The following is a 14,636-nucleotide window of genomic DNA, read 5'->3' on the forward strand; positions in this document are numbered from 1 at the left end:
CTTCTAGTTATCAGTCCCCAACAAGCAGGGTAACATGACAGCTCCAACCTGCATTTTGGTGACAAATGTACAGAAGCAAATGTGAAACCTCTATGAGGGCCTTTTCTTTAACATTAAAATATTTCGTATCTGAAACTTAGAAGAATGTAAACTTGTTTTTCAGTTCTGCTTGCATTTGTCTTCACTGTCACATCATTTCAAAATGTTTTCTTCTGCAGTATTAGCCGGCACTGTCATCACAACCGTCACTCGTGGTGGGAGTTTGCACGCCACAGTCTCGATCATCAACATCTACAAAGAGGGAAATTTGGCGATTCAGCAGGCGGGCAAGAACATGAGTGCCAGGCTCACTGTGGTCTGCAAGCAGTGCCCTCTCCTCAGAAGAGGTGAGTAGGGAGAAAACTGGGTCTCTCTGAGCAAGCCATGGATTTTCCATGCCATGGTTGGTCTAGGGAAGTAAAATCAGAGCGAATATGTTGCCCACTTCTTTCAGAGCAGGAAGGCCTTTGGAGTCAGGAAGAAATGGGGTCTCATCCGGGTCCTTGTAACTTGTGGCAGAAGAAGGGGTAGTGGACATGATGAACAAGTGAAAGAAGTGTTTGAAGTTGAGTCAAGAAGCAACAGACACACAGAGCAGTGCAGGGTGGAGAGATTTTAGATGATTGCACTTAAGGTGCCAGTACTGTCTAGGTTTAAAGAAAATATCCAGCAGCCAACAGGAAATGCAGACCCGACGTTCAGAAGAGGGAGGTATATCTGGGCTAGACTCAAAGATCTGGGAATCATTTGCAGAGATAGGACTATTAAGTCCATGGATGGGAATGAGTTTATTGAAAGAAATTACGAAAAACAGACAGTTACTTTAGAGCTAGAGGCACATGACTTTTTAGGAATATATATTTAACAACTTATAAAAGTAACATGTTTCATGGTTTTTAAAAAGTTGAAATAAGTAGGTAAGAGTATTAAAAGTGAAACCCTTTTCCGTTCCCTAGAAGTACTCTGAAAAGTTCCTTCCAGCCAGACATGGTAGCTCATGCCTGTAATCCCAGCATTTTGGGAGGCCAAGGTGGGAGGATTCTTGAGCCCAGAAGTTCGAGACCAGACTGGGTGATGTAGTGAGACCCTATTTCAAAAAAAAAAAATTAAGTTCCTTCCAGAAAGTTTCTATCCGTATAAAGCATGGGCATATACACTTATGGAATCATACTACACACAAGTTCTGCAATTTTTCCCCTACATAAGCTCTAGACATCTTTCCATAACAACACACAGAGACAGATCTCTTTCTTTGGAATGGTGTCATGCCTGGTATTCCACCACGTGATATACCATGATTTCTCAGTTCAACCTCAGCTCTTTCCTTTCCTCAGTCTTGTTACGAACATCTCCGACAAGAAACCAAACCAAACCACACACACATACACACTCACACACAATGAGAGAGAGAGAGAGACAGAATATCCACTTCAAGAAAGCTTTACCGTCCCAGCAATTTAGGAGGCTGAGATGGGAGGATTAGTTCAGCCCAAGAATTAGAGACCAGCCTGGGCAACATAGTGACACCTCCTCTCTACTAAAAATCAAAAAATGTATCCGGATGTGGTGGTGTGCACCTGTGGTCCCAGCTACTTGTGAGGCTGAGGCAGGAGGATGCCTTGAACCTAGTAGGTCGAGGCTGCAGTGAGTCATGATCACACCACTGCACTCCAGCCTGGGTGACAGAGCAAGGCTGTCTAAAAAAAGAAAAAATTTAAAAATAAAGCAACCTTTACTGTGAATTCAGATTGTTCAGAAAAGTCAGGAGGCTAGTAGCTTCATGTTGACTCTCCAGAGAGAATCACAAAAGCTCTGTAAAAGAGAAACATTTCTTTCCAGAACTGCCAGAACAGCAGATATTGTATCTCAAGATCCTATAAGGTCTCATAATGCTGCTAGCACTTCAGCCTTGAGGCAGTATTGCTTGCCTAGACTCTCACAGGCCACTGTGATGACAAGGTCAACCCACACAGGAAAATACAAGAGAAAAAGAACACATTTTCTCTATGACACACCAGGGGAAAGGGAAATTAAAGGAGGAATAACACATACCTTTTTTTCTGATTTATTTCTGAGGTAATATAAATATTCAGAGTTACCCAACACCTCAGGCCCCAGTCTAGGCCTAACTTAGCCAGTCACACCAATATATAAAAACATAGTATAACCAATATAAGTACTCTTGACATTGATGTTTTGCAAGAAACTGTACAAATGCAAGTAGTATATGATCCATCTGTGCCCTCAAGAAGCTTACATAGCATACATGTTTGAGGTGTTGATTAAAGTTCAAGACAACAGCAACATAAGGGAGTGGATCATTGGTTGCCAAATGCCAGGGAAATCCAGACACATGATGGGATTGAGAAGCCACCTGAGGATGGCCCATCATGGAGCCCTGGAGGCCCCTCAAGGAAGGAGAGTCTTTCACATTAATGTGGTACAATCTTCATATCAGGCATTGGAACCACAACAGACCAACAGCACTGAAGAGCGGGACATGGCTGGATCTAACCACTCAGTCCAGTTTCCTGGCGTGAGCGTAGCCGAAATACCTTACTAGTTGAATTTGGCTTTTTCCTGATGAGAGTCTTAAACCAGATTTTATCATCCAGGCACAGTGGCGTGTGCCTGTAGTCCCAACTACTTTGGAGTCTGAGGCAGGAGAATTGCTTAAGCTCAGTAGTTGAAGACCAGCCTAGGGAATATGGCAAGACCCCCATCTCTAAAAAGCAAAAACAAGAAAACTCAGATTTTTATCCTAGATGGAATACATGTATAATCTTATCATTTGCAGAAGAGAACATTTATCTAGAGGTAACTTACAGTCTGAGTTGTTTCATACATCATACATAGAGAAAAAGATTAATTTCTTAATTTTCTTTCTTTAGGTCTAAATTACATTATTATGGGCCAAGTAGGTGAAGATGGGCGAGGCAAAATCATGCCAAACAGCTTTATCATGATGTTCAAGACCAAGAATCAGAAGCTTCTGAATGCCTTAAAAGACAAGCAGTGTTAACAGTGAACTGTGTCCGTTTAAGCTGTATTCTGCCATTGCCTTTGAAAGATCTATTTTCTCTCAGTAGAAAAAAAAAATACTTATAAAATTACATATTCTGAAAGAGCATTCCGAAAGATGGGACTGATTGACATCTTCACATGATGGAGGTATGAGGCCTCCGAGATAGCTGAGGGAAGTTCTTTGCCTGCTGTCAGAGGAGCAGCTATCTGATGGGAAACCTGCTGACTTAGTGTGGTGATAGGAAGTCAAAAGTGTCAAGCGTTGACAGCTTGGAAGCAGTTTATTATACATCTCTGTAAAACGATATTTTAGGATTGAGTTGTGTGAAGATGTCAAAAAGAGATTTTAGAAGTGCAATATTTATAGTGATATTTGTTTCACCTTCAAGCCTTTGCCCTGAGGTGTTACAATCTTGTCTTGCGTTTTCTAAATCAATGCTTAATAAAATATTTTTAAAGGATTACAGAACAGCCACTAAACTTCTTTTTATAGATAGTGGGACATTGTAGAAAGAATATTCCCTTTTAGCAATAAGAATAGTGTTATTTATGCATAAGATTCCCTTTGTATCAATTTATGCTTTGCTAAAAGAGCATTCCAAGAATTTCAGGGACTAAATGGATTCAGTAATGTCAGTAGACTATCATTGTTCTATCTGCAGAAACAGAGAATGTTAGTGGTAGAATAACATCTCTCAGGGATCTAGTCCACACTCTTTCATTTTGTAATTGAAACGGAAGCTCAGGTATGTTTAGTGACTTGCCAGAGCACATGTCTCCTAAGAGACAAAACGATCAAACTAAAGAGTCCTAATTCCAAACCCTTTGCCCTGTCACTAGAATAGCCTTCCCTACCCCCAGAAGAAAGCCCTCTTATCCTGATTTGAAGAGTGAAGTACTAAATACTAATACTTAGGCTAGTAAATACTAGCCTATATAATTGGTCATTTTACAGAACTTGAAATTAGAAGTAAGCTTGACACTCCTGGCCTGTTCATCCCCAGTTAACTGAATCAGGCTGTATCAGCTAAGAGCCTTTGAGAAATCTATTTTCACTCATTAGTGGAAGAACAGCAAAAGGACCATCATTCACACAGAGCTGCTTAAGGCACAACTGTATGAGTGCAGCAACCAGCCCTGTAGAAGGTTACCAGCCAGGGGCTGTGGGAGAGCGGAAAACCATCCCTATCCAAAGAAGGCTGAAAGAACATTAGGGATGAACAAAGATGTGGGTCACAAACTCTTCCACAGTAGAAGCAAAGTTGTGGTAATAAGGGAAAATACTCTTTTAGATGAAAACAATAATTTCCAGTCCTAGGATGACCAGACATTTAAAGGGTGGCAAAATAGAAGTTCAAAAGGAATATTCCCTCTGTTACAGCAGCTGGGTGAGCATAAGGAAGCTACAAAATTGGGCTGGCAGGCAGGTCAGAAACTGCTCCTGTACTTTCCCACTGAGGAGCCATCAGCACCAGGGAATTCTGCAGCTGAGGAAGTACATGAACTAGAAGACCCTGATGACTGGGTGACTGGCTTCCCTGGCCAGTGGCAGCTTTTAGAAAGTTCTCTTAGCCAGCTGAACTTCACAGACCAGCTGCGCCCAGCCAGGATGTGACTATGGACTCCTTATTGATTCCAGCCTTCTCAAAGCAAGTTGCTTCCCTTCAAGAATACATGTCCTGGGACTTAGGAGGGAATCCTAAAGATTTCAGTATTTCCTTCCTTCCGAATAGAATCTCCTATTGGTGAATTATAAGCAGCATGCTGGCGGGTATCAACCTTCTTCTGCATGACCAGCGGAAAGACTTCTTTAGGTGAGTGGGGGCTTGCATCATAGTGGGGTAAAAACTGAGAAGAGTAATCTAAACTACTCATACTATTGACATCTCTGACACAATATTTTACAACTGTTTAGGGGATTCACGGTTAACAGTGTGTGGCACTGGTTTGTCTTTTACTTCAATTATTCAAAACACAGATAATCAAGATGAATCGTGAAGCTGCTCTTTCTGGAATAACATCCACTTTGTAACTTCTTTCCTTTTTATAAAATCATTTTTCTATAGTTTGAATGTATCCTCCAAAGTTTATGTGTTGGAAAGTAAATCCTCAATGCAACAGTGTTGAGAGATGGGCTCTTTTATGAGGCAAAGCCCTCACGAATGGATTAATGACATTATCACGAGAGTGGGTTAGTTATGGTGAGAATGGGTCCTTGGTAAAAGGATGAATTTGGCCCCCTGCATTCCCCATTCCATCCGTCTCTTTCTCTTTTGGGTATGCACATGTGTTGATGTGTTCATGTGCTCTCTTGCCTTTCCGCCTTCTGCCATGGGATGACGCTGTGAGAAGGCTGTCAGCAGATGTGGGCCCTTGGCTCTGGACTTCCCAGCCTCCAGAACTGTAAGAAATAAATATCTGTTCTTTATAAATTACCCAGTCTCAGATATTCTGTTATAGCAGCACAGAATGGACTAAGACACCTTTATTTTGACTGAGGTTTAGTTTCCTTAGTTATAATTTGAGGGAGTTAGACTACATAACTTTTGGGATCCCATACTATTTTCTCTTTTAGGAATTGCTTATTTTTCAAGAAAGTTGATGAGGTTTTTGTTTTTGTTTGTTTGTTTGTTTGTTTGTTTTTTAGTAGAGACGGGGTTTCACCGTGTTAGCCAGGATGGTCTCCATCTCCTGACCTCATGATCCGCCCGTCTCGGCCTCCCAAAGTGCTGGGATTACAGGCTTGAGCGACCGCGCCCGGCCGAGGTTTTTGTTTTTAATAAGTATTTATACTTGAGGTTTTTGTTTTTAATAAGTATTTATACTTGGGGAATCAAATACACATGAAGAATGAATAGGTGACCGTACTAACATATCACAAAACATTTCAAAATTCTAAATAAATCTCACTGTTTCAGTGCATCTTGCTAGCTTGATTTTCATCCTTTGAATTCCCGTAAATGAACATTTAAGAATTTTGCCAAGTTCCAAAGTCTTAAATTCCGTTATTTATTTACTTGCAAGTTAACCTTAATTGGAAGACATTTACCTTCTTTTCTTTCATGTGTTAATAGACCACTGCTACCAGGCTCCCATTTACTTCTGGACTATTTAAATAGTATCAACTAATGACAAAAAAAATCTCCCTTAAAGAAAAGCCCTATAATTAAACAGCCACTAATCAGAAAGTTCTAACGTGAGTTAGGTAATGTTAATCAGAGACACCTTTTGCTTGAGTTCATGGATTTAAGCAAACAAATTTATATATTTTTATATAAATGGAAACAAAAAATCTGCAATTAAATTCAATTAGCAAGCAAACGTTTTTTAAAAAGGTTTGACCTAAGTATTTTAAAGACCTCATATTGAGAGAGAGAAAGATAAAAATATTAACTTAGGACTTTGATAACTTAAGTATTTCCATCAATTTATGTAGGGTAATATAATAATAATATAAATAGAGCATAAATAATATAAATAAAGCATCAACATTTAAAACCAGCAGAGGAAAAAAAAAGTTAAAGAAAGTGAAACCAGGAAAAATACAAAATAAGGTAAAAATACAAACATATCAATACTTTCAATAAATACCTAAACTAAATACTGAAACTTATATGTCAAAATGGTCAGACTGGCTTAGAAAAAGAAATACAACTATGTGCTGTTTGAAAGAGACATCTAAAACATGAGGACCCAGAAAAGTTGAAAGGGATAGAAAAAGATAAATATGGTATACCAGGCAAACATTAACCAAAACAAAATGGTATGGTTTTATTAATACTAGAAAAAAAATACTTAAAGGCATTACTCAAGATGAAGAGAGTTACCAGGAGATACAACAATTCTAAATTTGCACACAGCTAATAAAATCCTTCAAAATATATAACTAAATCTGATATAGTGTAAATAGAAATGGACAAGTTCACCATCATAACAGGAGGTTTTAACATGTTTCTCTCAGTAACTGACAGATTTAAAAGAGAAAACATTAAAAATATAGTGTTGAACCACACAATTAGCTACATTTACCTAACACACATATATAGAACAGAACCAAGGGTGCATTACTTTTGAGCTCATATGGAACAATTTCAGAACTTGCCATGTACCATGGAGCAAATTCCAACAAATTCCAAACAAGTAGTATCAGATAGCCTTCTCTAACAACAGTAAACAACTAGAAATTAATTTTAAAAAGTAAACAACAAAAAACATAAGAAAATAATTGGAAATTAAGAAATGTACTTTCAACTCACGATAAAAAGGAAACCATAATGGAAAACAGAATATTAAAAACTGAACAATAGAAAAACTGCATTTTAAAATGTATGAAATGCAGCTTAACACTTTAAAATTTATAATCTTATGTGTTTACATTATAAAAGAAAGGGTGGAAATTTGTGAATGATACAAATTGGGAACTTAGTAAAAGGAAAACAGCATAAACTTTTAAAAGGTAGGAGAAAATAGCATAGAGCAGAAATTGAATAAAATTGTCATCTTAAATAATAGAAAAAAGGAAAGCCAAATGTTCTTTAAAATGACTACTGTAATTGACAAAACTCGGACCAGATTAAGCAAGAAAAGAAGTAAAAACAGATAAATAAACCAATTTTGTATTGAAAGAGGACTTTACTGCAGATTTTTCAGAATCTTAAAAGGTAATAAGATACTATGAATCACTTTATGCTCATAGATTTGAAAACTTAGGTAAAGTGGACAAATTCCGAGGGGGAAGGTGAAGCTGGGTATTGAGAACTTAACACAGAGTCAAGTAGAAATAGAATACCTAAATAGTCCTATGATCATTAAAGAAATTTAAACTGTAGTTTAAAATATTTCCTCAAATAAAACTTGGGGCCTAGTTTTACCTGGAAGGCCTACCAAACATTTAAGTGATAAATACTATAAATCTAACATAAACTATTCCAGAGTATACATAAAGAAGGAACACTCAGCAATTCTTTTTATGAGATTAATATAATCTTACTACCAAAATTTAGAGACAGTAGGAACCAGGAAAATCTCCAATCCACTTGCTTCCACCTATGAACATAGGTGCGAATACTCTAAACAAAACATTGTCAAACAAAATTCAGCAAACAAAACAGATCATGATCAAGTTGGGTTTATCCCAGGTATGCATGGTTGATTTAACATTAGAAAATCAGTGAACGTAATGGGTGCAGCACAGCAACATGGCACATGTATACATATGTAACAAATCTGCACGTTGTGCATATGTATCCTAGAACTTAAAGTATAATAATAATAAAAAAAGAAAAGAAAATCAATGAACATACTTTACAGAATAAATAGATCTGCAATACTAACTAGGGGGACTGAGGTGCAACGAAACCTTCAGGCTCTTAAAAGCACCACAGATCTTTCTTGGTACCAATGTCTTCAGAAGAATATAGCACAGGGATGAGAGTTTAACAGAAGGACAGTGTCAGAATTTCTTTTTCTGTGAGAATCCTTGTAGCATTCTGGCAGAAGTTTACACAGCCAAACATTAGCTGTTTTCTTTTGCCTCCCTAGATGATGTCTCAGAATCAAGGAGAAAAAAAAGATTCAGTCAGGTGAACACAAGTGGGTGTAGACACACCAGCTGAAAGGTCACATCTCAATAGAAGCCAGTATCTCTTAAAACTCCATAGCACAGCTTCCTGACTTCTCATAGATGACGTGCCTAGTTGTAAGAGTTACACATTCAGGAAAGCGCAGCCAATGTCCCTCCATCAGATACTCGCAGTTCAAGGATTGTTCTTCCCAATCCAGATGCAGTTTACCTATCGGCTCATTTTTACCATAAGCAAGTATGCCTAGCAACATAGCTGACCTACTGTATTATCAGATTACTAGGTAACCTAAACTATAGTTAAACAAAGGTCAAATTCTTAATGGAATGGGGAAAGGGACTTTTAAGCCCTATTCACAATAGATGGAGAACATTCATTTGATTTTAATAATGCAGAAAAAGCATTTAATCTAATTCAACATTTATTCCTGACAAAAAATTAACCCTGGGAAAACTGTCAATAGAAAGAAATGTCCTTAAGTTGACAAGAAAATCTGTAGCAAAGTTCATACTTAATGGTGAAATATTGAAAGCATTTATGTTAAGATCAGTGGTAAGACATGAATGCCTGAAATCGTCATATCTATTAGAAATTGTACTGAGGGATCTAGATAGTTTGGTAAGGCAAGACAATGAAATATGTGATATAGGGATTGGAAAGGGAGAAACAAGACTATTATAGTAGAGAGATGTTATGCTTATTCAGATAGAAAAACCCAAGGTAACCTGCAGGTGATTCAAATAGAAAATTTCCCATGCTTATTATCTCTTAGGTGTGTAAATAAGCCCTAGCCTAAGGACAAAATATTGATTTTTTTTTTTTTTTTACCTTTTATAATTAAGAGCCTTGAATTCAGGAACCTTTGCACAAAAAGCCTCTTTTTCTCCCCCCCGCCTTGGAGACGAAATTTCCCTCTTTTGCCCAGGGTGGAGTGAAGTGGCACAATCTTGGCTCACTGCAACCTCTGCCCCCTGGGTTCAAGCAATTCTTCTGCCTCAGCCTCCCGAGTAGCTGGGATTACAGGTGCCCGCCACCACACCCAGCTAATTTTTGTATTTTTTTTAGTAGAGATGAGGTTTCACCATGTTGGCCAGGCTGGTCTTGAACTCCTGACCTCAGGTGATCCTCCGCCTTGGCCTCCCGAAGTGCTGGGATCATAGGCGTGAGCCACCGCACTGGGCCACGAATAGCCTCTTTTTGACAGAGGCTCTCTGGATATACAAGTGTGGGATTGCCCATGGATGCACGGAATCGGGTGTTCTGGGTGAGTAGCTCTGGAATATACATAAAAATTTGTTCTGAGGTACTCTAAAGTTATTATTAAAAATCTTGGTTTTGATTTTTTTGTCATTTGCTTCTCCCTGTTAAAAACTAAGTCAACAATTGAGTTTAAAAGGCTAAAATTTGATTAGATATAAATGAAACATCTTTGCCTGAAGGATGTTCTTGTAGCATTCTAATACTAAGATTGGGTTAGATTTCAACAATGAGATGAAGCTTTTAAGTATAGAAACCTATTAAAATTTACAAGCTGAAAGCAAGACTTCATACATCTGATTAATTCATCTCATAAAAAAACTGATATTAATAGTAACATAATGCAGGTAAGAGCCTCCTGAGTGAAAAGGGAAAAGACTTGGATTCTCATTCACAGTGTGGCAATGGAATAACTTTAGTTTCCTTATCTGTAACATGAAGTTGAATTGGATCCTTTCTGAGATCCCTTATGGTCTTAAATGGTTTCTGCATCTTTGAATATTCAAAATTTTTTTCTTTTTTTTTGAGATGGCGTTTCACTCTGCTGACCAGGCTGGAGTGCAATGGCGTGATCTCGGCTCACTGCATCCTCTGCCTCCCAGGTTCAAACTATTCTTCTCCTCAGCCTCCCTAGTAGCTGGGATTACAGCCGCACGCCACCACGCCCAGCTGATGTTTCACTATGTTGGCCAGGCTGATCTCGAACTCCTGACCTCAGGTGATCCACCCCCCCCCATCCTCCTAAAGTGCTGAGATTACAGGTGTGAGCCACCACGCCTGGCTGAATATTCAAATTGATAAGGAAAGAAAGTGGCACAGAAATGAAATTCACCAGTCTGTCTGCTCTAAACACTCTGGTCCCTTCTGGTCTGGTTGTTACTTTCTGAGGCTAACTCCCCCTTTCCTGCGATGTTCACTACCTACCTGTCTATCTTCTTCATCCAACTCTTGTTCATCTTGCTGTCTCTGCTTGACACTTGTCATAAAAGTTTTTAACAAATTTGTCATTTAGAAAAGTAGGGACTTAAGCTCTGTTTGTGGACCAAGATGAACCTACAATGAGAAGCTAATTCAAAAATGGAAAGCTTTTGGGTATGTATTGACTGACTGGAAAAATAAATTGAATTCAGTATCTCAAGTCAGTCAGTATATAAACTTGGACAAATTACTCAAAATATTAGTTTTCCTGTGTATTAAATTAGAAGGTTGAAGTAGGGAATCTGGGTTTTCTTTTAATCCAGTTTGAGAAAATAGGATCTGGAACACACAATTGTTAAGAGTATTTAATAAACTAGATGTCATTCCTATAATATTTACACTAATGGATAATGGCTAAATTTTCATTTAATAACTTTGTGCCATTCAACATTAATACCATACTTAAAGTGAGGATACAGAAGAGAATGAGAGAACTGTTCCTTCCTGTGCCTGGTCTTGTTTTACAGCTTTTCAAAAGAAAGAGGCTGGGTGTAGTAGCACACTCCTGTGGTCCCAGCTACTTGGGAGGCTGAGGTAGGAGGTTCTCTTTAGCCCAGAAGTTGGAGGCTGTAGTGCGCTCTGATGGCCCCTGTGAATAGCCATTGTACTTCCAGCCTGGCAAATATTGTGAGACTCTGTCACTGGGGTCAGAGGGGGTGGGTGGGAGAAGAAGACATCTGCATTCAAGCAAACACAGAAAATATTGTGATTGCTTTTTCTGTTGAAATAAAAATGGAGGAAATGAATTTTAAAATGAGAAGCTGAATTACCTCACAGAATTAATTCGATTTCTGAATGAGTTACTGAGGCAGCTTGTGTATTTACCTCCTTAAAATTCTTAAAACAGCACTCAATCGTTTTATCTTTCTTTCTTTTTTCTTTTTTTTTTTTTGAGACAGAGTTTCACTCTTGTTGCCCAGGCTGGAGTGCAATGGCGCAGTCTCGGCTCACTGCAACCTCTGCCTCCCGGGTTCAAATGATTCTCCTGCCTCAGCCTCCTGAGTAGCTGGGATTACAGGCATGCGCCACCACGCCCGGCTAATTTTGTATTTTTAGTAGAGACAGGGTTTCTCCATGTTGGTCATGCTGGTCTCAAACTTCGACCTCAGGTGATCCACCTGCTTTGGCCTCCCAAAGTGCTGGGATTACAGGCGTGAGCCACCACGCCCGGCCCATTTTATCTTTCAGTAAGAATAAATTTACCTAAAATTGAAGGATGGATTAAATAACCTTTCTAATGGGGAGAGAGGGAGAGATAATTTTCCAGATTGCTGGTAGCAGGATGAAAAAAAAGGAACTTACATATCACATATTGGACTGGCTGGGATAGTCATTTTTTTTTTTTAAATACATTTACCTCCTACACAAACCTGCTGTTTTGCCTCTTTTATTACTATAATTTAATTTATATCAGAAAGAATGTCTCTTAAAGATTTTTGTTTTTGTTTTTTAGAGATGGAGTCTTGCTCTGTTGCCCAGGCTGGAGTGCAGTGGCACGATCTCCGCTCACTGCAAGCTCTGCCTCCCAGGTTCATGCCATTCTCCTGCCTCAGCCTCCTGAGTAGCTGGGACTACAGGTGCCTGCCACCACACTCGGCTAATTTTTGTATCTTTAGTAGAGACAGGGTTTCACTGTGTTAGCCAGAATGGTCTTGATCTCCTGACCTTTTGATCCACTCGCCTCAGCCTCCCGAAGTGCTGGGATTACAGAAGATGGTTATTTTTAAAGCATCAAGTAGCATATAAAATTTTTCCTAATTTATGTGTTGCATATCTGAAGTATTTATTTCAGTCTGTGGGTAGGGAGAGCAGAATAGGAAAACAATATGAAATTGTCAAATGAAGAGAAGCACTGTAATGGGAAATTCTTCTAAGTATATCCTTCAGAAACACAGCTTGTTTATGAATGGGGCTGTGATGCCAGAAAACTAATAAATTAACTTACAAGTGAGAAATTCAGAGCAGTGATTATCCCTGATACTATTACTAGTTTCTTAGTGTAATCTGAATAACTAGACCCAGTTGGTTTACTCCCAGGACCTATACCCTCAATTTATTTTTTTATACATGTATTTTCTGAGGAAAACAAAAATTTTGAAGTCTAAGGAATCAAAGTTTTCTTTATCAGGTAGAAAAGAGATAATAAGTATTTATTAATAAGATTAAGAGCACTTCCATTTTTATCATTTTAAGAAAGACTGTCAATGATTAGCAGTTGGTTTGCATCCCTCAAACAATTAATAATAACAACCTCTAGTTACTTTAAGGAAAGATGTTAAGCTTTGAAATCTGAACACATAACTAAATGATAAGCAACCTCGTCTTCATTGGGATTTCATGTGAGTAGAATCTCATTCTATTTTTTTTAGTTATTAATATACAATGCTATTAGATTTCAATGCTAAAAACTATAAAACATTGCTAAGGGAAATTAAGGAAGACTTAAATAAATGAGAAGCTACATCATGTTGATAGTTTAGACAATACTGTTAAGATGTCAATTCTTCCCAAAGTGGTCTCTAGTTTCAAAGCAATTCCAATAAAAATCCCAAGTTTTTTTTTTTTTTAGAAATTGATAGTTTCCAAAATTTAAATGAACAATCATAGAACCCAAATAGCAAAAATAAATTTGAAAAAGTAATACAAAGTTATTCACCTTGGCATTTATTACTGTACCCCATTGTGCTGTGTGAGTGATGGGCTACCAACTTGCATATGCAAGCACCGCTTTCTTTGGCAGTGGTAACGAATTGGAAGATTCCACTGCTATTTTCTTATTTATTTTAGTATGTTGTAGCATTTTATTTTAGATTTTTTGTCTGGTTTGTTAAGGCATAATTTCTATACATTAAAATTTACTCTTTTTAAGCATACAGTTTGATGAGCTGTGCAGTCAGTCGTCTCCTAGACCACTAGACCCTGGTACTCAGTGATCTGATTTCAGTTCCTATAGTTTTGTCTTTTCTAGAATGTCATCTAAATGGAACCATGCAGTATCGTAGCCTTTTGTGACTGGCTTCTTTCACTTACTTTAAAAATTCATCCATGCTATTGCATATGTCAGCAGTTTGTTCCTGCGGTGGCTTTATAATATATCAACTTGGCTAGGCCTAATTATATTTCCCAAAATTCCCTTCCTTGTATTTTTCCAGTTACAGGAGACATTTTAGCGCGAGACTGGACAGCAGAAGTGAAGCAGCAGCCATTCTGTTCTTGATGCGGGCATTTCTGCAGCTCACACGTGCTGTAACTTATCTGCTGGTTCACTTTGCTAATATGGGGCAGCAGCAAGGCCTACAGCTGACCCACCTTTCCTTGGATCCTCCTTCAGCTTCTCTGATTCCTGGGCCAAGTGAGTATTTAGCAACATACTTGCAAAAGCCAGTGGCAAAGGGCAACACTCCTCCAACAGGGTACCACATCATAAAATTGGAGATGTGAGGAGTCACATGGGACTTGGTCTGTCTTCATGGGTTCCAGCTTGTCCCTGATCTCTCCCACTTGACATCCATCTTTTCTTCCCACCTGCCTACCCTGTGGACTTCCAGCTTTGCTCCAGCATTAGATAAAAAAACAGAGACTTACAGAGACTGCTTACCAACTCCAGCAATTGTGTAATGTCAGATCCCTGTAAACAAATCACTATACACACACATACATGTGTGTCTGCAAATATCCTAGTAGCTCTGTTTCTCTGATTGTGACTGATACAATTCCTTTTTACTGCTGCATAAATTGTCATTGTATGGATGTACA

At 38.4% G+C, this 14,636-nt stretch overlaps 1 protein-coding gene across 1 annotated transcript in view; it reads left to right on the forward strand.

Moving 5' to 3' along the window:
• The window catches only part of PCOLCE2 (procollagen C-endopeptidase enhancer 2), a 74,021-nt gene extending 70,492 nt beyond the window's left edge, over positions 1 to 3,529 (forward strand). The window contains exons 8-9 of the mRNA XM_033212410.1: positions 219 to 386; positions 2,931 to 3,529. Coding sequence (XP_033068301.1) covers positions 219 to 386; positions 2,931 to 3,061 — 299 coding nt within the window. The 3' untranslated portion in view covers positions 3,062 to 3,529. The remainder of the gene's footprint in view (positions 1 to 218; positions 387 to 2,930) is intronic.
• The last annotated feature ends 11,107 nt before the right edge of the window (positions 3,530 to 14,636 follow it).

The sequence above is a fragment of the Trachypithecus francoisi genome, unplaced genomic scaffold (genome assembly GCF_009764315.1).
Source record: "Trachypithecus francoisi isolate TF-2019V2 unplaced genomic scaffold, Tfra_2.0 Lachesis_group0, whole genome shotgun sequence".
Lineage (NCBI taxonomy): Eukaryota > Metazoa > Chordata > Mammalia > Primates > Cercopithecidae > Trachypithecus > Trachypithecus francoisi.